General features: G+C 39.1%; 1 protein-coding gene across 6 annotated transcripts in view; it reads right to left on the minus strand.

Moving 5' to 3' along the window:
- C7 (complement C7) overlaps positions 1-25,685 on the minus strand; it is an 80,346-nt gene that overhangs the window by 7,378 nt on the left and 47,283 nt on the right. For 5 of the 6 annotated variants that reach the window (XM_028492879.2, XM_028492878.1, XM_028492877.2 and 2 more), the window contains 9 exons: positions 24,664-24,837; positions 23,130-23,373; positions 20,952-21,062; positions 17,686-17,852; positions 15,157-15,385; positions 12,419-12,590; positions 9,268-9,355; positions 6,853-6,985; positions 2,310-2,501 (listed from right to left, as the gene is read on the minus strand). In XM_028492879.2, coding sequence (XP_028348680.1) covers positions 2,310-2,501; positions 6,853-6,985; positions 9,268-9,355; positions 12,419-12,590; positions 15,157-15,385; positions 17,686-17,852; positions 20,952-21,062; positions 23,130-23,373; positions 24,664-24,837 — 1,510 coding nt within the window. Of the gene's footprint in view, positions 1-2,309; positions 2,502-6,336; positions 6,432-6,852; positions 6,986-9,267; positions 9,356-12,418; positions 12,591-15,156; positions 15,386-17,685; positions 17,853-20,951; positions 21,063-23,129; positions 23,374-24,663; positions 24,838-25,685 lie in introns of those variants that run through there. The other variant, XM_055086535.1, reaches the window with a different exon arrangement.

Raw genomic sequence — 25,685 nt, forward strand, 5'->3', positions numbered from 1 at the left:
AATTATCAGCCCCCAAATTCCAGAAGTGCCGGGGTTGGGAAAATCTGATCTAAATGGACCAAAACTGAAGTTCAGCGATTAAGCCACGTACATTAGCTCTGCATTATTATTAGCAGTTTATTTGCTAACCATTCATAAGGATAGAATTTCAGATTTTAAATATTTTCTAAAAGTTATTATAATTTCTTTGCAGAAAATCACTTGTAGAATTACCTAGACCAAAGACTTTTGCATTTAAAAAGAATATAGCTTTGTTATCTTCATGGCTTGACTAACCAAGTAAACACACTCTTAGGACCCACCTACAGTATGTACGTTTACTTTTTTAAAATCAAATATCTTCACATCAAGACTAAGTACTGATGCGGGTGCGGATAAATAACGGGCTAGTGTTTAATGGATACAGAGTTTCAGTTTGGGAAGATGGAAAAGCTCTGGAGACGGGTGACAGTGATGGTTGAACAATAATGGGAATGTACTTAATGCTACTGAATTGCACATTTTTAAATGGTTAAAATGGTAAATTGTACGTTGTGTGTATTTTACCACAATATAAAAAAGACTAAATACTTGTACATCAGGTATTTAAAAACTCTGGAGGCTGACAAACCTGGAACTTTGGGTTTGTTTTAGGCTTATTTTAAGGGTAGTTATTATTGTTATCTAAGTCTTCCGAAAAACACAGAGGTCTGAAAAACGTCCTTAATTAAAACCTTAATAGGATTTGCTACTGAGTGGGAGAAAATTCATACCAAATGTGTTATAAAGTGACTGAAAAAGACATTTCAGAAAAAAACAAGTATGTAAAGTATATAATCTCATTTGGAAGAAAAGAGCAACCTCGTCAACTGTACATTGTTCTCCTTAATTTTAGCATTATTGGTACAGGTCCATTACTTTATCCCCAATAAACTCATAGTTATACTTCAGTGCATGTAGAAAACAAAGCAGCTGTCTCTGCTCTGACAGCTACAGAACATGTGAGAACAGGCAGGGCAGCCATTCCACTGGACACGCAGCCCTCCCATTCTGTCCTCTGTGATCTATTTAACACAATCAGTCACAGAGTGCTCCATCAGTCACAGCCTGCTCTCTTTTCAATTGTGAAGATCTAATTCACCTAATATTCTATTCATGGAATCAACTACTTCATCTTCACCATAGAAGACAAATTTCAGCATCGAATTAAAAATTATATACTCAAGAAATAAGAATATAATAAAAAATAGAATGCAAATGCAATTTTCTTCTTTCTTGTTTTTAATTGTTACAAACATAATATTTTCCATTTCTTAAAAAAAATGTAAAGAAAGAGGAGGTTATTTTGAAAACAAATCTATCCCATTTTAAGTATCTCTAAAAGCAATAGCTTGGCTTTCTAAATCTCTTCCTGCCTTAGCTTCTTAAAAGACCATTTTATACCAATGGACTTATTTACAAAACAGAAATAGAGTCACAGATGTAGAAAACAAACTTATGGTTATCAGGGGGGAAGGGGGGAGAGGGATAAATTGGAAGATTGGGATTGACATTTACACACTGCTACGTATAAAATAGATAACTAATAAGGACCTACTGTACAGCACCGGGAACTCTACTCAATACTCTGTAATGACCTATATGGGTAAAGAATCCAAAAAAGAGTGGATACATGTATATGTATAACTGATTCACTTTGCTGTACACCCAAAACTAACACAACATTGTAAATCAACTGTACTCCAATAAAAATTTTTTTTAAACTATTTTAATTTGCCATGTGTTCAAAATACTGGATATTTGGATTTCTACCAATAAGAACAACTTCACAAACCACAATACTTTTCCTTCAATAACTCTGCTTTGCAGGGTTATATGTAAGTGCTTTTAAATTTTCAACTTCAATAGCACTAATAAACTTTAAGAGCCCAAAAACGAAACATACAGAATTTTATATAAATTATGATCTCAACTCTGTACTTCATAAAAGTACATTTTTAAAAATCAGGAGGAAACCAGAAATCAGCTTTTAGAAATTCTTTATTTTCTTGGCACCTTAACAAATATAAAGCTAATCTTTGATATGAAGGATTTAAGTTAAAATTTCAGAATCACCAGGGCTATTCTTGCCTTTCCTTGAATTCTGTGAGTCTATCTGTGCCATGTGCAAAAATGTCTGTTACCCACTCTATGAACTGACCTCCTTCTTGTAGCAGGGCAGGGATGGAGGGAATGACTCCGTTATGGAGGTTCAGTGCCTTGAGGAACTGCCGCAAGGACTCTCATTCCCTGAGTGTACGTGTCCTTGGACAGACCAAAGAGCCACTCACCTTTTTGCACACACTGGACGTTCTTCATCTCAGGGCTCCACTTAAGGCTGGATCCACAGAGAAATGTCGAAGGACCTTCTAAGGACCTGCCACCTGAACAGGAAAAGGTCACCTTCTCACCAATGGTGTAGAAAGGTTTGTGGGGATGACTCTGTATGCCATCCATCAGTGCAGGTAGAACGCAGGCAATTTCTAAAGAGAAAAGAGAGAGGAATACAAGGGTTACTGCTTCCCTAAACCGTCTTTCAAAAAAAAAGTGACAGCCTTAAATGGTGCTGATACACTTGTTCTGCTTTTTCTAATTAAAGGACAAGAAGGAAGAGGTGAGTTCACTCTTAGGATGCCCTGAAAGACATATCCCAACATGCCTGGCATGTTAATGACATGAATGACTGAAGGCCAAAACAGTTCCCACTCTCTCACCCCTGCCCTCAAAGCCATGTGACAACTTAAAATGAATAAGCCTTTTGGAGTCCTGAAGTCCAGCCTGCTGTTAAAACCAGACTTTTTACAGCTGCTACTTCTTTTCTGGTGAAGTCCCACCAGAAATTTCCCAAGAGCTGTGTTCATTTGCATATCATTAGCATGTACCCAATTAGATGTTTTGCTATCTGAAATCTTTAAAGAACCACCTTTAACCTTGCAACCATAAAAGTGTTAAATCATTTTTGGTTTCCCAGTTCTATCTTTTCTTATTCCATTACATTCATTAGCTCAAATCTTCTACTTGAAAAAACAACAAGGAGAAAAATGAGAAACATGCATAGTCATGGAAAGCGAGTCAGAATTCATGATTAAAAAAAAAAAAAATCTTGCCAATCTCTCTAGTGGACTTTGGACAATATTCTACAAAGTACTGCTTTATTTCTGCACCATTTTAATCAGAAAATCCATTCATTCATTCATTCAAAATCAGCACTTATTGAGTGTCTATATTTTGCCAAATATGCTGTGTGCTACTAAGGACACAAAACACTAGTCACATAATCTGCCTTCAAAAAGCTAATAATTTAGCATCAGATTTGTTTATTTCTGGCCATGACACATTTGCTGGTTTCACACTAATGCTCCCACTAAGACATATAGAAAGGTTGTACAAAGTTAAAAGAAAAAGTATTTCTGAGAGCAACAGACAACAATCAGAGCAATGGAAATTGGAAGGTCCAAGACTCTAGAAAAAGGGAAGTCTAGGGGCTTCCCTGGTGGCGCAGTGGTTGAGAATCCGCCTGCTGATGCAGGGGACACGGGTTCGTGCCCCAGTCCGGGAAGATCCCACATGCCGCGGAGCGGCTGGGCCCGTGAGCCATGGCCGCTGAGCCTGTGCGTCTGGAGCCTGTGCTCCACAACGGGAGAGGCCACAACAGTGAGAGGCCCGCCTACCACAAAAAAAAAAAAGGAAGTCTAAAGTAGTGATTACAACGTTTGGTAATGCTTTTGTCCTTGAGGTTATTTGTAAATTTGAAAAAAAACTTTTTTTTAATGTGCTGAAGGGCTGCTAAACTAAGGAGAAAGCTGCAACTCAGAGGCTGAATAGCTGCATAGAGTTTTTAGCAGTCTCACAGGGCTAGGAGACCAAAACTTAGAGTCCAGTCCTGTTACAAAGGAGGAGCCTCAGTAGAAATCCCATACTTCCCCTTATGATCCCTTAATGGATACAACCTAAGATAAAGGTAAACCAGACATAAACAAGCCTTGTTCTTGCCAGAAACAAACCTAAATCTTTTCTAGAGGAAGATAACATCATCCATATGTATTTTTTTACATACAAATCTGGCATTCAACCAAAACTAATCTAACATTCAAAAATACAATAGAAACATCTACAGCAGATCCAGATGATGGGGTTAACAGACATGGACCATGAAATAACTATGATTAATATGTTGGAAAAATGAAATTAGAAGATGGAGAATATCAACAGAGAATTAGAAAGTATAGAAAAGTAGACAAATGTAGTATCTAGAATTGGAAAGTGAAATTAAGAACTCAGTAGATGGGCTTCCCTGGTGGTGCAGTGGTTAAGAATCCACCTGCCAATGCAGGGGACACAGGTTCGAGCCCTGGTCCGGGAAGATCCCACATGCCGTGGAGCAACTAAGCCTGTGCACCATAACTACTGAGCCTGCCCTCTAGAGTCTGCGAGCCACAACTACTGAGTCCATGTGCCACTGTGCCACAACTACTGAGGCCCGCGTGCCTAGAGCCCATGCTCCGCAACAAGAAAAGCCACCACAATGAGAAGTCCGCTCAAGGAAGAGTAGCCCCCGCTTGCCGCAGCTAGAGAAAGCGTGCACACAACAATGAAAACCCAACGCAGCCAAAAAGAAATAAATAAAATAAATAAATTTAAAAAAAAAAAGAACTCAGTAGAGTTCTTGAAAGCAGACTGTCACAACTGTACAGAGAATTAATAAACTGGAATATAGATCAATAGAAAATATTTAAAATGGAACAGAGAGAGAAAAATTGATGTAAAACAAAGAAATGTAGGGAATTCCCTGGCAATCCAATGGTTAGGACTCGGCACTTTCACTGTCTTGGGCCTGGGTTCGATCCCTGGTTGGGGAACTAAGATCCTGCAAGACACAGGGCATGGCAAAACAAAAAAAAACAAAACAAAGAAATTTATATATATATATATATATATATATATATACACACACACACACACGTATATATATGTATATACATTCTAAAAAATGTATAATTTGTGTCTCATGAGGAGACGTGAGCAAGAATGAGACAGAGCAATATTTGAGGACAAAGGTGAAGAATTTTCTAAAACTGACAAAAGACATTAAAGCATAGGTTCAAGAATGCTTTGAAGGGCTTCCCTGGTGGCGCAGTGGTTGCGCGTCCGCCTGCCGATGCAGGGGAACCGGGTACAAAGAAAAATCACATCTAGGCACCTCAGAGTAGAGTTGCTTCTGGAAAAGAAAAAAAAAAATCTTAAAAGCAGCCAGACCAAAAAAATATGATTTCCAAAGGAGAAACAATAAACTTGAAAGTTGACTTCTCACTAAAAAACAATGAAGTCAGAAGGCAATGTAATAAAATCTTTAAAGGTTTTAAAGAAAATAACTGCTAACTTAGAATTCCTTATCCAGTAAAACTATCCTTCAAAAGTAAAGATAAAATAAAAACGTTTTAGATGAACAAATACTGGGACAACTTTTCACCAGTAGATACACAATAAAGAAAAAGAAGCTCTTCAAGCAGAAGTATCTTACTAATCTTTTTTTTTTTTTTTTTTTTTTTTTTTTTGTGATATGCAGGCCTCCCTCTGTTGTGGCCTCTCCCGTTGCGGAGCACAGGCTCCGGACGCGCAGGCTCAGTGGCCATGGCTCACGGGCCCAGCCGCTCCGCGGCATGTGGGATCCTCCCAGACCGGGGCACGAAACCGGTTCCCCTGCATCGGCAGGCGGACGCGCAACCACTGCGCCACCAGGGAAGCCCTCTTACTAATCTTTTAAAAGAACTAAATTTTGGCTTTAATACTCTTAGCTAGGGAATATTTATATTCTATTTCGGCAATACTGATAGTTTATTTCTTCCCAAGGACTCTAGGGCAGAGAGACAGAAAGACAGACAGAAACAGAGAGAACAAGAGAAGACCTTACAAATCAGTAAGAAAAAGACTAACAAACCAACAGAAAAAATGCCCAAAAGATTAGACAGCCACTCCACCAAAAAAAGTATCCAAATACCCAATAAATATATGAAAACAGGCTTAATATCATTAGTCATCAGAAGAAATACAAATTTTAAAATACAAATTAAAAAATAAGATATTGCTACACACTCACCAGTATAGCTAAAAAAAAAATTTAAGATAGACAATATCAAGTGTAGGTGAGGATACAGAGCAATCTTGACTTCTCAGATTCTCTCCGGGATGTATATTGGTACAACCACTTAGAAGACTGGTAGCATCTACTGACTCTAAATGTATGTATACCTGACAACTCAGAACTTTTACTAATATGTATGTACTCAAGAGAATAAAATGTACCTGTGTGCACTAGGACTTTCCTCACATAGCCTAGACCAACTGATACAGGACAAATACATCCCTGTAGCTCTGTCTATCCATCTGCTGAAGAATCTTATATTGTAGTGCAGCTGAGATAGAAACCAGAAAATAGCGTTAGGGTGATACAACATGCAGAAGCACTTACTCAGATGCCTACATCTAAACAAAATAGGATCAAAAGCATTTAAGGAAGTGATTGTGGTAAATCCCTGGTAATTAAACTCTAAAGAATATCCTGATGGTCTTAAGCAGAACTGAGCTCCCTGACCTATTCTAATTTGCACCAGAAACTTTAAAATTGCAATAAAATGTGCCTCACCTAACAGGAGCACTAGCAACTAGAGAAAGCTGAGGGGTTTTTCAAGACATTCCTGAAATTTGGACAGGATCATACAAGCCTTTCACGAAAAGGAGATCAAGACATGGGCATATGGTAAGCGGTTATTTAACCTGATTTATTCCTTTCCACACTATTCTTTCATCTTATATACTATAATCAAGGCCACTCACTCTGACAATGCATTTTCCCAACAAGCCACTGTAAATTTTCTCCACATCTGGCAACAGGGTCTCCAACAAGAGAGTACCCTTCATTGCAAGTATACACTATGTTTTTCCCAACAGGAAACATGGCACCTTCATCCTAAACAGAAATAAAAGATGGAGAAAGGAAGAATATCTCTTTTGCATTGACAAAATGTTTCTTTAGATATATTCAGCCTATAAATCATGACTTCTTTAATCATCAGGCAACCTACATTCAAATAACTCATTTTGAAAATTGTCTGTAAAATTATTTTTTCCTGTAGAGTCCTAGCCAACAACACTGATACCACCACTAATTGAAATAAAGCTATTAATGCTGCTGTACTATAATTTATTGACAGCTCCCCCAAACCAAGCATTATACTAAACATTTTACTAAAATCACTTCAGTGGACACTGCTCAAGTAACTTCTATTATACTTTCAGGAAAGTATCGGATTTTGGAAATGTCCTTGTCAGTCAACTCTTCCTAGTGAGGTGTTATGGGCTGTCCATTGGCAATACTGGCCAATAAATGTCATTATGAACAGGCAGAAATGTTCAAATGTCCTATCAACATGTTCACGAAAGTTTGAGGTTCCCACTGATGACTTTCAGGGGAAGCATGATGTTGATCTTCACCCACTACCCTTCCCAGCCCCATCCTGTAAGGGAAGTGATGCTGAGGCTGAGTCAGATTCAAGGACACGCCATTAGCCTATAATGCCAGGAGGTGAGATTTCACTGTGAAGCAAGGAAGAATCTGAAGTCTGAGCCTTGAGGGAGTCATCATTCTTGTTTGGTGTCTCTCTTGGTTCCTTTCCTTATCCATCTAGTTCTCGGCTACTCAAGAAGATGGGGAAGAAATCTGGCCTGGGAGAGGGCGTGGAGCTGGACCAGCTCTGCTGTAGGCAACAGAACAAAATTCTGTGGCGTCTTCTTCTCACGGACAGTCTTGCTCCTCCTGGCCCAGTCTGGCTCCATCATGAGAGTTGGTAGGAAAAAGAGCACCCAGATTGGCATTGTGATTTGAAGAAAATGGGGAAAGATATTTGATCTGCCTTGGTTCTAGCCCCTAGGCCTTCCTCTGCCTTGCAGAAGGGACTTCGATATGAGAAAGTCTAACTCAACAATGTGTAAACCTGGCTGTCTCTGTCAAAACCATTAGTAACAATTAAAAAAAAAAAAAAACTCTCAGGCTCTACACTAAACTTACAAAATGAGAAAAAAAACATAAAAGGAGAACAAGGGGCAAGGAGCAATCTATTGTTAAGTTTCCTGGGTGCCTATGATGTAGCCAGTCCATGGGACAGTGTTTGGAACCCCCAGGTCCTTAACAGGACACCACGTGCACTACAGTTGAAGACAGCAGCTTCGTGGTTTGCTGAAGTATATGAGTCTGCCTGGCCTCATTCTATAAGCATATTTCCTTCAGAAACTTCATGGATTGTGGTGGGACGATATGAGTGTTAGAGATTCTAGGTTCACTTTCTCTCTCTCTCCATAGAGAGAAATTTCCCCAAATGTAGGTACTGTTGTTAGAAAGATAATTTGAAGGTCATGTGAGTTGAGGAAGATGTATGTGTATGTATGTGTAAAACACACATACACATCTCCCAACAGTACCTACATTTGGGGAAATTTCAGCAAACCCTCAGTGAGTATATGTTCAAGGGCCTGGCATTTGAGAGGCAAATTCTTCACGGAGAAACCAAGGCTGGTGGCATTGAGAAAATCCTGATGAACAATAGCTCCTGTGTACCATGAAGAGATACTTCCTGGTGTTTGGAGCCAAAGCCTCATCATAAGAAGGAGTGAGACGAGCACACGAATTAATATGGCCCCAAAGCCATATTAATTTCCCAGAATGACAAATGGCAGATGACTTGTGTTCCTTCCTGAACAAGAAAATTGCTCAAAGTATAATACAATGACCCATATCTCACCAGACGCTGGATAAATGTCTTACTGGCCCCTGGAAAAAACCTAATGCTTTACCCCAACCCTTGTATTTATGAAAAATTTAAAAAGACTCCTTGCAGTGAAAAGAACCAGGTAAGTTCTCTATGCTGAAAAACTTGCTTATAGATTCCTACTTTCGTGTTCAGAATGGAAATGTTTAGCTACCCTCTGGCATGATTACATTTCTAATTCATTGGGTGGCGATATTGATTTCCTTTACCGCAGGAGATATATTACCTCCTGAAGAATTCTAACCACCTTGGGCCAAAGAACAAAACTCACAAACTAAAACCCTCACTGCTAAACTAAAACGCACACATAAAATGTTTTTAGCACTGTTTCATCATGGAAGGAGGAAATAGATTATGACATCAGTAGAGAGCTAGAACTTGGAATGAACAGTGTATGTAAAGGAAAAAAGTATCTTTTATAACCAACTTGAACATATCCGTCTTTCAAGGCAGGAGGTGATGGACAGAATTCTGTTGGAACCAAAGACAAAGGAAAACAATGTGGTTCAAGCAATCTGAAAGGAAACAAAACATAATTAACATGATGGATTTTCCACAGTTTAACAAATATTTTACAGCACAGTGAATTTTTCATTTGCATCTGAAGGGACTCCATCAAGTAAGTAGTGGACACTGCTCTGTGATGTGATGTTTTTGTCATTCTCAGAATAAAATATCTGATCACATCCCATGATAGAAAACACAAATATCAACTCAAGCTTCCAAAAGATAACTACCAGATCAGTAGTATGGAAAACAAACAAAGAAAAGAAAAAGAAATAAAGCCATTGGACAACACATATGCTTTCTGTGATTCCTAGAGGTCACCTGTCTCACACCCACTTTTTCTTCTGCTATTTGGTTCTTAAATACCTTTAACACAAAATTAATTCTGTATTGAAAATAAGGTACTTCAAGTTCCTGATCCTGCGAGAGAGGTAACACAAAATAATAACTATTTTTGACTGAGTGCTTACTATGTGCTAGGCACCTTGGCAGATGTTCGACAAATGTGCCTCAGCTCAATTCACACTCACAGTAACGCCATGAGATATGTGGAGAAAGGCTCAGGAAGTTTGAATAACTTGTCCAAGGTTATAGAGTAAAAAATACCAGGGCTGGATTCATGTCTAGCTAAGCTCCTAAAATCATGCTATTTCTGCCTCTCACAAGGCAATCTCTAGGGGAGCTCACAGTAATTGAAACTGAGCAGGGCCCTGTGAGGCTCCAAGGCACAGAGGCCTTTTTTTGTTCCCCATTTCTTGTAGGCAAGACTCCAGCCTCCATGACCTTCCTTGAGTTCCAAAGGGCAGATTTGAACAGTTGCTAATCAAGGGAGGAGCATCCAAGTAACCACCTGAGGCAAGATTAAAGGGAACAGAGAGACTTCCCTGGTGGTATGGTGGTTAAGAATTCACCCTCCAACGCAGGGGACTTGGGTTTGATCCCTGGTCAGGGAACTAGATCCTGCATGCTGCAACTAAGGAGTACACATGCTGCAACTAAGACCTGGTGCAACAAGGATAAATTAAATAAATGTTTAAGATTGTTTTTTTTTAATGTTTCATTGCTGAATCATACCCCTGGGTTAGAGTTGTTTATGCCACACCCCACTCTTTAATACTGTCCTTATTAACCTTTTCTGATCCGGTACTGGCAAAAATTCTAGAAAGATAATTTGAAGATCATGTGAGTTGAGGAAATATGTAAGATGCTTGGGTGTCTGGTATTAGCATAGGGAGGTGAGATGTCTTATTCCTGGGCCCTGGGTGCCTCGTAATCCAACAATAACCAATATCTCTTGGCTGAGGAAGCTGGTAAACATATGAGATTCTGGTAGGAGGAGAATGTTGCCTTCAAGGGCACAGATCTCTGGGAAGATGAGGGTCTCTGAGGAGACCTCTCCCTCCGTGGGCATATTTCCTCTGCCTGTAGACATGAAGCTGGATGGACAGGAGCATCCTAAGGGAAGCACTGAGAGAATTCTCACTCTTCTTGGTGCTCACAGGAGAGGAAATATCTTCTTCCTCCTTAGCACAAAAAGGAAAATTATGCTTAATACTTCACATCTCTGAGTTTCCTCAGTGTGTGGCAAGAATGTGAGGGACTCAGCTCAGAAGGAGGCGACATTCACAGGCTATTTGTAAGGCTCCCCCTCAGATTTCGTGTTTCTGGAGTGGAGATAATACTGGTGTAGAGTGACCTCAGAGGCACTGCTGAAAATCATTGTTTAATGATAGATGTCATTGTTTTCATGATTATGATGCCAAAATCTCGGCATCTCTGTACACCAATGCCGAATCAAATCTCAGAGACAGAGTTCTGGGTGAAGTAGAAAAGGATAGCTTTATTACTTTGCCAGGCAAAGGGGGACACAGCGGGCTCCTGCCTTGAAAAGCTATGTGTCACCCACCACAGAGGATTTGATGAGGGGTTTATAACAACAGTCCAAGGGTGGAGCTGCTGACAAGATCAAGGTGTGTGCAGGGCTTGTCCTCCCTCGTCTCCGTGGTCGGGCTCCTAATCTTGATGAGCTCCTCTGGTCCCTCCTACCAGAATCCCATACGTTTGCCAGCTTCCTCAGCCAAGAGATATTGGTTATTGTTGGATTACGAAGCACCCAAGGAATAAGGAATAAGGCATCTCACCTCCCTATCCTAATACCAGATACCCAAGCATCTTACACGTTTCCTCAACTCACATGACCTTCAAATTATCTTCTTAGAATTTTTGCCAATACCTGATCAGAAAAGGTTAATAAGGACAGTATTAAAGAGTGGGGTGTGGCATAAACAACTCTAACCCAGGGGTATGATTCAGCAACGAAGCTTTTTTTTTTTTTAATATTGATTGATTGATTGATTTGGCTGCGTCAGGTCTTAATTGCCCTGTGGCATATGGGATCTTAGTTGCCGACCAGGGATCGAACCCGCAGTCCCCTGTGTTGGAAGGCGGATTCTCAACCACTGGACCACCAGGGAAGTCCAGCAATAAAGCATTTTTGAAGATAGCTTTTGCAAGATCCTGGCAAACAGGAAGTTGGTATCAGACACCTGGGCTAATCAGTGAAGATGTTAGCTGTCTCAAATGTATGCTTCATGTTTAGTCCAAAGTAAATAAATAAGAGGGAGTGGTATATCTGAAAAATAATGCAACTATTAGTGAGTGCCTACTATATGCCAGGCACAGTACAAATCACTTTATATTCTTAACCTCAGGCAATATCCTATTATCATTGTATCTACCATTTTTATCCTAACTTGCCCAAGTTTACAGAGCAAGTAGGTGGCAGATCTGCCTGATGCCAAAGCTGCTGCTCGCATCCACTGAGCCAGACTGCCTTCCAGTTCCCCAGCCTTTTGTAACACCTGCGTCAGGAAAACTTGAAGCACACAAGTGCAAATTGGCCACAATATGCCTCTCTCCTTCAACTGACCCCAATGCTAAGAGCAAAGCACTCCCTGATAAAAATCACCATTTAAGGTTTAAATCTTTCAATAGCAGCAATCGTGTATTCCGTGCTTACTGCAGAGGGCACTGAGTTTTACATAATTGCCAGGAGGTCTGGTCTCTATTACCGCAAATGCTCCAAGTCCTGGTCTTCGCATTGTCTGGTTTCTGACGTTTCTCCAATGCAGGATTTCCCACCCTCACTGGGAGGTGGGTTATTGCATTCTCGGCTCCTTGTTTTCTTCCCTTGAACACAGGGGCCCCAAGAGGACCAGCAGCTCCACCCTCCATCGACCCCTCCTGTAAATAAGAGAGACGTTGTTCAGAGAGTACTCGGAGAGGAAGTTTTCAGAGCTCAATGAGCTAAGCTTCCTACTATGTGGTTATTGGGGGAGGGGACGATCTGCGGTTTATTACCTTCACTCTGTTCACTGAGGTCTCCACAGTGGCCAGACTGTCTCTGTACACTGACTAGGATTGTCCATATCAAGGCTGCATTAACGAACTTCTTGCAATACTATCTTAAATTTGTTTATTATTTTACAACGGTTTCAAAGCACTTTCGCATGCATTTTATCATTCATTTACTTCTCACAAGAACGAATGGAGGTGGCCAAGAGGTCTGTTAACATTCTCATTTGATAGGTGTGGAATCCAAGACAAAGTAGTTAAATGATATGCGCAATGCTGTACTGGTGGGCAAGAGCCACATCCAGACTGTAAACTGGTCTTATGGCTGAGTCCAGGCTCTTTTTATCACCCCACAGTCTCTCAGTAAGGCAAATAAGTCCCTAATGTTAAAGCAGTGATTGGGCATGAGAAGAGCATAGTCTATTGCAGCGGTCCCCAACCTTTTTGGCACCAGGGACCGGTTTCATGGAAGACAATGTTTCCACGGACTGGGGAGGAGGGGCCGGTTTTGGGATGCTTCAAGCGCATTACATTTATTGTGCATTTTATTTCTATTATTATTACACTGTAATATATAATGAAATAATTATACAACTCACCATAGTGCAGAGTCAGTGGGAGCCCTGAGCTTGTTTTCACTTGCCACTCACTGATAGGGTTTTGATCTGAGTCTACAAGCAGTTGATTTATTATGGTCTCTGTGCAGTCGAACCTCTCTGCTAATGATAATCTGTATTTGCAGCCGCTCCCCAGCGCTAGCATCACTGCCTCAGCTCCCCCTCAGATCATCAGGCGTTAGATTCTCATAAGGAGCACACAGCCTAGATCCCTCGCACGGGCAGTTCACGCTGTGAGGGTTTGCGCTCCTATGAGAATCTAATGCCGCTGCTGATCTGACCGGAGGCGGAGCTCAGGTGGTAATGAGAGTGATGGGGAGCGGCTGTAAATACAGATGAAGCTTTGCCCGCTCGCCCGCCGCTCACCTCCTGCTGTGCAGCCCGGTTCCTAACAGGCTATGGACCGGTACCGGTCCGCGGCCCGGGGGTTGGGGACCCCTGGTCTACTGGGTACTCCAGGCTGCCAACCCCAGGGCTGGTGCTGTACAAGATGAGGAAATATGTAAGTAGGAAAGATGCTTCTACCTCCTGTCAGCATCCTTCTTCAATCTACAGGCACCTCCTCAACTCACTCTGGCCACCTTCTACCTCAGGGCTGGTTCACGGCTCACAGTTTTTAGTATTTTTCCCATCATATTCCTTGGAGGAGGTAAGAGAGAATTTGAAGCATATTCTAAGAGCTTTGCTTTCCTAGTTAGAAACTGACCTCAGGAACCATTCCCCCAAAGCATTACTGCTGATAATAGATGGGTGTGTTTACTGCTCCTTAGCTATTTCTACTGTGTGACCTACATTCCTCTTCCTTCCACTCCCTCCACAGCCACTCCTCAGTATCACACACAAAAAAACTAAAATAATTTGTATAATTTTTCCCATGATCGTCCTTACCCTTTCTTCCACAATTAGAAATTGAGTTAATAATATAGTCCCCTGAGTATGTTAATAGTAGGTAATAAGAGCTTGATGTATTATGATTGCTACTCCACTCCTCACCAGCAGGGCGAGCTTTCATTTTATCAAATAGCTGTAAATCTAAGCCTCAAAGGAATGAATCGCAGTGGTGGCATTTTAGTTTCCCAGGACAGGCCACCTGGGGAGACATTTGGAGGCAAGGATGCTTTCTTGATGCTGTCTATAAGCAACCGTGGTTTAGTCATGTACTTATTCATTTATCAAACATTTATTAAGTGACTTTATGAATCAAGCACTATGTCAGGCTGTGGGAATAAAGAAAGGAATCAAACAGTTCCGAATTTAAGAAGTAAGCTTTCTAGAGGAGAGAGACACACAAATAAATAAATATAAAAATAAATATACACAAATCATCTCATACTTTGCCTACTCATAAAGTGAACTTCACATACTAAATACTTAAAACACCAAATGCACTGTTGAGCACACAGCCAATGTTCAACAAATATTTGTGAATGATTGATTGGTGGGACATAACACAGAATAGAAATAGAGGTGTTTCCAAGAGCTTGCCACCAGAAAGGTTAGTCAGTGCAGACACAAGCTCTATAGACCTAAGTCATGACAAAACCTTACTGAGATGACTATGGAAGGATAGAAGGTGTTTCAGGCATAAATCTATTCTAATGGAGAGTGGAGAGTAGAAGGCAGTTCTGTTAGTTCAGATGGGAAAATAAAGAGATAGAAAAGGGCCCAACCTCAGTAGCTACAACCGGAGGTGGAATAGGGAGGGAGAGACAAATTCAAAGCCCTAGGAGACTTCCCCTTCTCCATACACAAAGAAGCACAATCTCAGAGGCCAGAGGGAAAGGGTAATTCCCTTTTCATTATGTCCAGCATAACTTGAGAGAATGCAGCACACTGACCTGCTTGATCCCCTACGAGGGCTCCTTGTTCACACGCCACACCAAACGTGTATGGTTTGCAATGGCACTGACACTGGGTCCCCTTAACAGTGGCCATGCCACCATTTTGACAAGGCCGGCAATGACAGGGGTCAAATTCATCGAGATATTCCTCAATGGCCCGTTTCAGGTATAGCCTTTTCACAGAGGCACAGGGTACTTCCTTTACCAGCTCATACAAAGGTGTCAGCTACACAGATAAAGACATCACGGTCAGTAATCAGGGTTTGGGGAGAGAATATTTTCCTTTCAGCATTTTGGCTCAATCTCCACTAAAACAAAATCAAAAGCCACTCTTATCTTAATTCCAACTATTTCTTGTTCAAATAAAAGGAGAAAGCAATTCACTACCTTTACAAGACAAACCTAGGGAAAATTAGAAACAGATAGGGAGGGAATATTTTTTGTATTTTGTGTGCATACATAAAATTTTTAAAAACCAACAGGATGTTCATTTTCCAGTCACTGAAAGGTTATTTTGAAGACAACACATTTCCACCCCTGCAGAGGATAGAAGAAAAGGAAATGCACTTAAATTACCGTAAAGAAGCAAATGCAATTAAATTTGAGATTAAATATCCTGACTGTGAGATACTTAACATATCTCTCTAATGGAGACTATGATTCTTTCTCCCTGAAGAAATTTAAAACAGGTAGGCATTATCGCTCTGTGTTGGATAGTTCTGATGAAGAGCAACTTCAAGACCGGAGATGGATTGGCTAAGCTCTAACAATCTGCTCTCCCAGGAACAAAAAGGTTCTCATTTGTAGCCTTTGCCAATTTCTGCAGTGTAACTACTCTCACCATGGCCAGTTTCAGGCTACCACCATGACGTCCCTAAGCACGGAGCTGGGAAGAGACCTGCACCATTGGCTCCTGAGAGAGTCTGAGTGAGCTGGCTAGAGCACCACTGAGAGTATGGAGATTAGCTCAGAGGGTCACATTGCCCTCCATCTCTGCCCAAGCTCTTCCGAACCGAACAGCATTGCACGGTTATCTACCTGTAAAATGTCTCTTCTTTCTCTGTCCCTTTCCTGTCCAACTAATACGTTAGCATAGCTATGACAGCTACAGTCCTATGTGGGAAAGCACACAGCTGAGAATGGAAAAGAATGTCTGTTTTTTACCCTAAACAACAATTTAGGATTTTTAAAGATTTGTATGAGATACTGACAATGAAAATAGGTCATTTTGAATATTAATGAATGACACTTGAAGGTAAGACTTCCCAGGAAAAACTGCCCCTCCCACTGTCACTGTTATTGGGAGGCAACTGGGCTCAGTATGGTGTTAGGAGGGTACCTGAGGAGCACTCCTAATTTTTGAGTTTATAAATGTGTCCAAGTTTCTTAATCTCAACAGTCAGGTTGGACCTGGGACGCTGCCTGACTCCTGCGGCAGCGAATAGATCATAGGATAACTTCTGCTATAACATGTGTTTTGAAAATGTGAATTTGTTCCATTGAGATTGAGATATTAAAAAATAAAATGAGCATATCACAAATTTTGTGTTTTCTTATGTACAATTTTGTCCATAAGAAACACGGGGTGAACACAGAAAACTGCACACAACTGAACCAAGTTGCATAAGAATACACAAAACACTCACACACAAGCGCACATCTCAAACACCCATCTAGTTCACCACCTGTATAATAAACCACACCAACCACAAATGGTGTTACGACTGTCTGTCATTTCTGATAGCACTCTTTCTACCACTTCACAATAATTCACAATCTGTAACCCTCCCATCACCCAGCAAGCTTCAGATCCTCTTCTAGGTAATGTGCCACCTTTATTGTAGTCCGTGCATTCCTTAACAATTTAACATGTATAAAACTGCTACTGTTTTTATTGGTGCCTCTCTTTTTTTTTTTATGAGTGTCACAAACGTTTTTGAGTGTTGTATTCCTAACACCTTTTTTCCCATAAGCCCTGTGGTCTTTATTGTGCAATTTTGCCTAGCTCTCTGATTTTTAGGAACACATATGTTGTGTTATAAAAGAACTGATTGTGCCAATAAAACATCCTAAAATTCTGCCAGCCAAATTGATTCTATCTTTTTAGAACTAATTTGCATGACCAGGAGCCTACAAGCCATGGCCACAGGAAGAAAGGTGATCTGACAAATGTAACACTAGACAAGCCCCTAAATGCCTTCCTCTTGCAAGAATCTATAATTCCTCTGAATCAGGGACCAAGGAAAACATAAACAAATTTAGGTCAAAAGCTTGAAATGTAAATTTTAGCATTAATTTCTCTTGGGATTTACAAGACATTTAACCTTTACAACTGAAATATGGACATACAAGACAATGAAACTTGTTTCCTATTATGTATGCATTCATTTTACTATACAAAACATAACTGGGATACAGAAAACGCTAATTACAGCCTTCTCTGTTTAACCACCTTAATTTAATCTCATTTTCCCAGTGCAAAGAAAAATGACTGCTTTCTGGTGCTTTCAACAGAGTGTCACATACCTTTTGTTTTATGACTTGGGGAAGTTCAGTCACAGATCCTGCCCAGCGAGAATATCTCCATTTGTTTCCAGCAGGATTGTCCAGTTCCAGGTAACTAAGGCCAGACACAAGGCCAGGACGTCCCCCTCTGACAAATGGGACCCCTCGTAACACACTGCCCTGAGTTCCTACTCAAGGAGAAATCAAACGAAATAAGTCTGGATGCACAAATGAAATGAGAATGAGAATATGAAATTGAAAGTCAATGAAGTAACACAACCCATTCAACTGTATGACATTCTGGAAAAGGCAAAAAACTATGGAGAGAGTAAAAATACCTGTGGCTGTCAGGAAGTGGGATGGGAGGGATTTTTAGTATTTTTAGTGGATTTTTAGGATCTTTAGAAGACTTTTAGGGCAGTGAAATTGCTCTGTATACTATAATGGATACATGTCATTATGCATTTCTCTGAACCCACAGAATGTACAAGAGTGAACCCTCATGTAAACTATGGACTTTGGGTGATTATTATGTGTCAGTGTAGGTTCATCAGTTGTAACAAATGGACCACTAAGGCCTGGATGCTGATAATGGAGGAGGCTGTGCCCGCGGGAATGGCGGGGATATAGGGATTCTCTGTACTTTTTGCTCAATAGTTTTGTGAATCTAAAACTACTCTAAAAAATCATATCTATTAAGAGAGAAAAGAAAAGAGACACAACCATTACCTAACAGTAGATGATTATTAAGAAATTATTATTCATATTCTTAATGTTCTTAGTGTAAGAAGAAAATTTGTTATACAGGTGACTATCTTGTTTCTTAGAAGATACATGCATGTATTTAAGGATGAAACATCATGACATCTGAAACTTCTAAACGTTTCAGCAAATATCACAAATATTTTAAATACATATTTATGCATTGCTAAATAGTCAACATTATAAATACTGTATGTAGATATATATATCAAAACATCAAAATAATAATTATTGCATGTAAGAGGTGGGTACGTTGGCATTTTTTACTATGTTTTTTCAACTTTTCTGTATGTTTGAAAATTTTCATAAGAAAATGTTGGGAGGAAAAAGTTCATTGCATCTGGAATACTAACAGTAACCAAAATGCTATTAACAGGAATATATTAACACAAAAAAAGTGTTCTAAAAAGTCTGACTACTAATCAAATCCTTTTTCTCACTTCTGTGCCTTATAATTTCAGAAATATTTTCATCTCCATGTATAATTGATTTCCACACTGGTAATGACTGGAAGTTCCTAACTTGCTGATCAGACTTACGTTGATTTTCATTTCCTTTTTTTAATTAAATTTTGCAATTTCATAACATTTTCATAAAATTTTGCAAATTCAAAAATTATACTTTTATCATCAGAAGTTATTAAAGTCTCATATTTTTAAAGAAATGCCCGAGTGCTTCCTCATCTTCCTTGTTAGCTACGTTTTAAAATGCAAATAGTCACACTTTTAATGCAGTGTATTGCCAAGTTCAGTCCCTGAACTACTGGAATCACATTCACCTAGAATGACTGCAGATTTCTGAGCTCCAGCGAAGACACAGAAGGACGTAGCTGAGAGAAAAGTCAGGTACTCAGCATTTGAACAGGATGCCCCAGGTAATCCTCTTGCATACCAAAGTTTGAGAATCACCACCTAAACTGACATGCTTGTTTACAAACTACAGAGTCTGAGAAATCAGCTTTTATATTTATTTTTAAGCCTGTAGCCTCTCTCTCTACACCTCAGTGAGCTCTGTGCTCCAGCTGGCCCTCTTCCCCTAGACAATCAGCCTGGGGCAACAGTGAAGGGCCCAGATTGAGAAGCCAGACATTGGAATCTTGTGCCTGACCCCAACTGTGGTTTTGGGCAACCTTTCCGTGCCTCAATGTCCCTGTCGGTAAAATGGAAATATGAATAATACCCAGTTCTTAGGTAGGAGTACATTGGTTAATTTTTGTAAATCACTTAAAATTGTGCTGGGCATATCATAAGTGCTACATGTTTGTTAAACATAAAATAAAATAAGATAAAACAAAGCAAAATTAAAATAAAATAAAATCAGTAAGCAGCTTCCAATCACCAGCCCAACTGATGACTGATGTCAACAACTTCTCAAAGCTCCCACTTTCATTTCTATTTCCACATCAGTGTATTTCCATGTTGTTCAAAAACTTGTCCTCCTCCTTCGTCATGTCAGGTCCAAGAAGACAGGCACTTTTTCTGGCATGTTCACTGCTGTATCACCAGTGCCTAGAACAATTTCTGCATGCACTATAGGTTCCGTAAATAGTTGATGAATAAAGTAAGTGAATGAGGAATTAAGCCTGGCTTAACACTCTGTCTCCCTCCTTCTTGCAGTCATCTACTAAAGGATCCTCATTTCCTCGATGAGGACTTTAGCACCTGGCTCAGTCTTCTCCTTCACCCCAGTTTCTGCCATCACCCCAAGAGAACTTGAGCTCTAATGCTGCTCCATGGCCTCACACAATGCACCACAGTCCCATTTCCATCCCTACTACACTAAGAATCTCTTCATTTTAAGGCAGTTAAGTCTTAATCACCAAATCCAATGAAGTCTTCAGACCTTCTCTTCGCTGTAGCATTTCTCGCTGTCGATTTCTTCTCCTCTACCTTCCATGTTATTCATCTTTTCTGGTTCTTATCCTATCAGATTATTCCTTTTCAGTCCCTCTTCTTTCGCTACAACTTTATATTTGTCATCTTTCATTTAATCACTCCCTGTATTAAATCCTTTAACGGCATCTCTTGCCATCAGGATGAAACCCAAACTCCCTAACACGGCATCTAGACACAGTCTAAACCAGCTTACCCTTCCAGTTCCTTCTTCAATCACGCAAAGACTAACACACCACCTCCCACACTCTGCCACCACTGTCACCACCACCACCACGCACCAAAAACTTTTAACTGCACTGAGCACCCATGTCACAGAGTGAAACTGAAGCTTCTCCTCTTGCTGTCATTTTTCTAGGCTTTTTTGTCAACCTTCCTCACAGGAAACAAAGATGGTGTTCACTGAGGACATAATTACAGTACACAGAGATACCCAGTGAAATTTCCACTCTGCATGACGGATCACTGCCATGACATATGACAGAGAGATCAGAGGTAAAAATAACCAAGTATTTCAAAAACACAAAATAGAACACCCGCTAGAATTTCAAAGGCCCTTGGAGACCAGGAATTAACCACAAGAAAGAGGGATGGAGGTAAGTTTGTAATGAAAATTACCCCCTTCTCATTTACCTGAAACCAATTTTAAGGTCTCTTCCATCTCCTTGCATTTGTGCTCTGATGATTTAAACAAAAACTTGATATGTGAGGAAGCACATTTCTTCTTCTCCTCTGAACTAAGACCTGGGGGGAAAAATTTTAAAGGTGCTTAGTTTCCACATTTGTTGAAAATCTCCTTTGAGATGCTGGCCAGGTGTGAGAGTGGGATAAGAGGTTGTTTCCTACCACTGGGGCCATATAATCAAAAATATACTATACGTACATTTTCAAGTGCTCTAGAAGGGTCATGGTCAGAAAAAGCGATATTTGATGTTTGTTATAAACAAAATAATATACATGCATTATATTTAGGGGTAAAGCATCACATGTCTGAAACTTACTTTCAAATGGTTCAGCCGCTCTTGGCTTCTATTGACTTTGACCAGAGGGTGGGGGTTGGGTGAAACAGTGGAGGGAGCAAAAACTGAGCACTTTACATAGTGATACCTTTTACCCAACTGCAGTCAGCTTCTCAGGCATAAGGCAAATAGGTAAAAGTAGACGTGCAATGGCCTCCAGCCCACCCACTGGAGACCCCAAAAGCTGGGTTCTGGTTCTACAGTAATTAATTCCTAAAATCCTAGTTCTGGTGCCTCAGCCTCTCCATCTTTAACATCTCTGGTTTCTACATTTTCTTCCTATGACACATAATCTTAGATGGTTACAATTTCTACTCATTATCAAATGGAGTTTTGCCAATGCATTTTTTTAAAAGAGGATAGAAAATAATAAAGGGTAGAAACATATTTTTATATAATTTTACTAACTATATTATAATAAACTCAGTATTTCTTAAAGAACAATTGGGGGCATATAACATATCCCAGAATCCTTGATGAATTTCACTTAAAACTTTTAAGAAGAAAAACTGCTCAAGAGTAAAATTTTTACTCAAAATTTTTTTTACCAACTCAGAAAGCTTTAAAAAAAAATCCTCTTCGTTTCTTTATAAGTGTTAAAGAAAAAAAAAAATGGTCATGAAACTGAGTTTAGATCAAGCCTCTTTCTGGATTAATTCCCCAAAGAAATACTACCTCTGTTGTTGCTAAAAAAACCTGTGCTTGTGCATTCATTTCCAACCTGCCGAGGTTGGAAAAGCTCACATTCTAATTAAATCTTAACTGGTAAAAATTAAGCCCAATAGAAAAAAAAAAAAATAGTCAATGGAAACACAGAAAAATATTGTAGTTCACTCACAAGAGAAGGCTATAAGACCTCCTCTGAATCTCAGGTAAGCAGTCTTACTCTCCTCCAAGGTGGTAAGAAAGTCTTGACTGAAGAGTAAGATACTAACGAGAGGATTTGGGATAGAGAAGCAAGTGTGGCCACGAGCTTCAGGACAAAGTTGGAAAGGAGCAGGTTGGACTTGGAACGTAAATAAGCCAAAAGGTCTCTGGAAAGGAGGAATGGATACTAGGACACACACTCCTCTCCAACATGGCAGCAGCTGGTGAGGAACATCCTCTCATTGTGAAGTCAACCAAGTATGAACTCAGTAGTGTGCCCTGAGTCTAACAAAAAGCAGGCAATTCCAGCAGCAACATAGCATAAGGAAAAAGCTACGTTGATGCTGGAGCCAGTTAGACTTGCTTACAATCAGTATGCCCTTGGATTTCACTCGGTAGCAGTGAGGATTATTGCTAACATAGGCAACCTGCCTGTCTAGAAGAAGGCATCCAATAAATTTAAGCTATTGTTACAAGTTTTAGGTAGTAAGCAAACTCATGATATCCAGAGCAGATGTTTTTTTAAAGGAATGTGAGTGGTAAAGAATAGAGGTAAATAAGAAAAGACTTCATTGAAACGTTTTGATTTCTGCAATATCAGTAAACTCCTCATTAGTTTTCCTCGAGGAATATTACTTAATCTGAGAAACGGGGAAAATTTAAAAGTATTCTAAAAATCCAATCAACACCCTCTAGAGATAGCAATAATGGTAATGGCTTAACTCTCACTTCAGGGTACTATCCAAAAGAGTAGGCAGGCTTTTTCTTAAACCCTGGAAGACTTTGAGTAGAGTATAATAGATTCTTGCAATTTTGGATTCTTTTGCAATTTAATCTCTATTTGTCATATTTTAAAGCTCTAAAGTTTAACTACTCATTAAAATCCCTGCGATGCTTGTATATAACAATATTTTTAATACTCTACCGCTTTGTTTGATTTTTTCTGAGTCCATATAAAAGATAACTTTGTATTCTCCTCCTAAGGAACCAGACTGAAGATAATGTGTCCCATACTGGTCGATCAGTCTTCGATAGGCGCTGTAGTCATACAGAGAGGGAAGGTAGGAGAGTTCCTTCCAGAATGACTCAGAAAGTTGTAAAAAGTCCGGATTGTTATTGATAAACTGAGCCACTTCAACAGTGTTCTGAAGAACCAGCAACTGATAACTCTATAGGAAGAAGAAAGAGTAAAAGGAGTTTTAGGATGAAGACTAAAAGGCAATGGAAATAGTTCCTTGTCCAATGTCTCCATCAATAGCCACCTCCATCAATGCAGACTAAATGAATTTTTATTTTTGATGCATAATGAGGTCTCTTCTGGGCCCACCCACTTGAAGCAATCTAAGGAATTTTCAGAAACCCAAACAGAAATAACATCTGAGTGATGACATGGTAACTGGTTTTATACACGACTTTTAAAACCCCCAAGACCAAGTTTTTGTGCTCTCCTCAACTAGAAAAAAAGATTCAACATCGTTAACTGCTAAATAATCTCACAAACAGGGATATAATATCCCTAGAGTCCACATCGTAACAATGACTTATAGGTAAGGTGACCATATAATTTATCTCCCATACTGGAGTATTTACAGGGTAAGCCACTTTATAATGAGGTCTTTTAAACCCTTCCTAAGCATCTTTTCATGATGTCCAAGACAGAGCTACCTTACACCAAATTCTCACTTATGTGAACAATATAATATGGGTATAATAAATGTTTTTACAGCTCATATTTCCATAATCAACTTCTTAGTCATAAAACAAACAAAATTATATTCCTTTATACCTCGCTTATGTGATTTATTAATCAAGTTACTGACTTTAAGAATGAGATGAATTATGTATATTATGAATGATGATCAGCCTGAAAAATTCTTCAGCAGTAAGTGTGAATCAATTAGAACAATTCATTTCAACTGTTCAGGTTGCCCATGATGAAAGTCTTAGTATCTCAATACAGCAGAGTATCTAAAATTAAGTCTTTTAACCTCCTCGGATGAAAATGTTGGTATCTCCAAAGTAATAAAGTATTTTAACATCTTTTATTTTCATGCACCTTCTTTAAAAAACTCTAGTATTAGTGTTTCGGAGGCGCATTTCATTGGATTTTTGAAATTTTATATAATACTTAAAATAGTAGCATCAGTAATCATGAATTAGAAATTTAGGCTAGTTTTAACTAGAAGATTTGAAAGTAATAAGTTTTTTTTAGATTTTTAAATAAGAACAAATACTTCAATGAGAAAATAAGAAGGGTAAATAAATGTATTATCAAAGAGAATTAACAAGACAAAAACCATACCTTTTAAAGAAATATATTGGATTATCTCTTTGAAGAAGATACTGTGCCCTAATTAAAAAATGAAAGCTGATTCTTTTAGTAAATGCACTTCTGTTAATGTTAGAAATACCTAAACCAGTAAAATATGGAAAAGTTAACTAATATATTTCATACTGACCTTTTCCTTATGGATTTCTTCAATATTTGAAGAGTAACTGGACGAAGAAGATGAAGAACTAAAAAAGAGGAAGCGTCGTCCTTCACTAGATGATGAATGTTCTGTTGATGTATGTTTTACATAAGACCAGGTACTATTGTAAAATTCATAATTAAAATCATTATTTATTTTCACCTATAAAGAAAATGAAAAAGTTAGATCTCTGGGGCTTTGTTTTTGAAATGTTCTATGTGATCCAGTAGTGGATTTAAATTTCTAATTCTGTTTGACTTGAACGAATGTTAAGATTGGAATTGTTTTTCCTATGCTAGATGGTAGAAGAAAAAGTCATCCCAAACAAATTTAAAAACAGACAACAGGATAGTCACACGTGGTTGAGAAGGGACAGCTCCAGCACTCATGAAGACTACTATTTCTTTATCCTTTATTTTGTCCTAGATCAAGTGTCAAAATGAAATGCCCACAGAGGACTGGCAAGTAATATAAATGTTGGAAGCATCCAGTGGAAGGCGGGGTAATGAAGAAGTGAGCACACACCCTGTCTAAAAGGGTCTAAAAGGTACCCAACACTCAAATCCATCCGACAATCCTATACATTACTACAGGTTCTAGCACTGACAGATATCTGATTTTTCAAGAAAAGAGATATATCTGAATCTTCATGAAAAAATCTTTAGTTTTTTTTTAAATCATAGGAACTATCTTGCTAAAAATGTCAGTCACCATGAGAATAAAACAACATGAAATATGACTCTCAGTCTGTTCTATAAAATATTCAAATCAGTAACTCTCCTTTCACAAGTATTTGTGTTTTTATTATATGTCCATACACATCTGTATTTGAGATCAAAGTATAAATAAACACAGAGAAAATTTAAATGATGAATATGATACATTTTAAAAATAAAGCTAAAATCTAAAAAAGAGTGGATATATGTATATGTATAACAGATTCACTTTGCTGTACACCTGAAATTAACACAACATTGTAAATCAACTATACCCCAATAAAAATTAAAAAA

The sequence above is a fragment of the Physeter macrocephalus genome, chromosome 8 (genome assembly GCF_002837175.3).
Source record: "Physeter macrocephalus isolate SW-GA chromosome 8, ASM283717v5, whole genome shotgun sequence".
In the NCBI taxonomy this organism is placed as follows: domain Eukaryota; kingdom Metazoa; phylum Chordata; class Mammalia; order Artiodactyla; family Physeteridae; genus Physeter; species Physeter macrocephalus.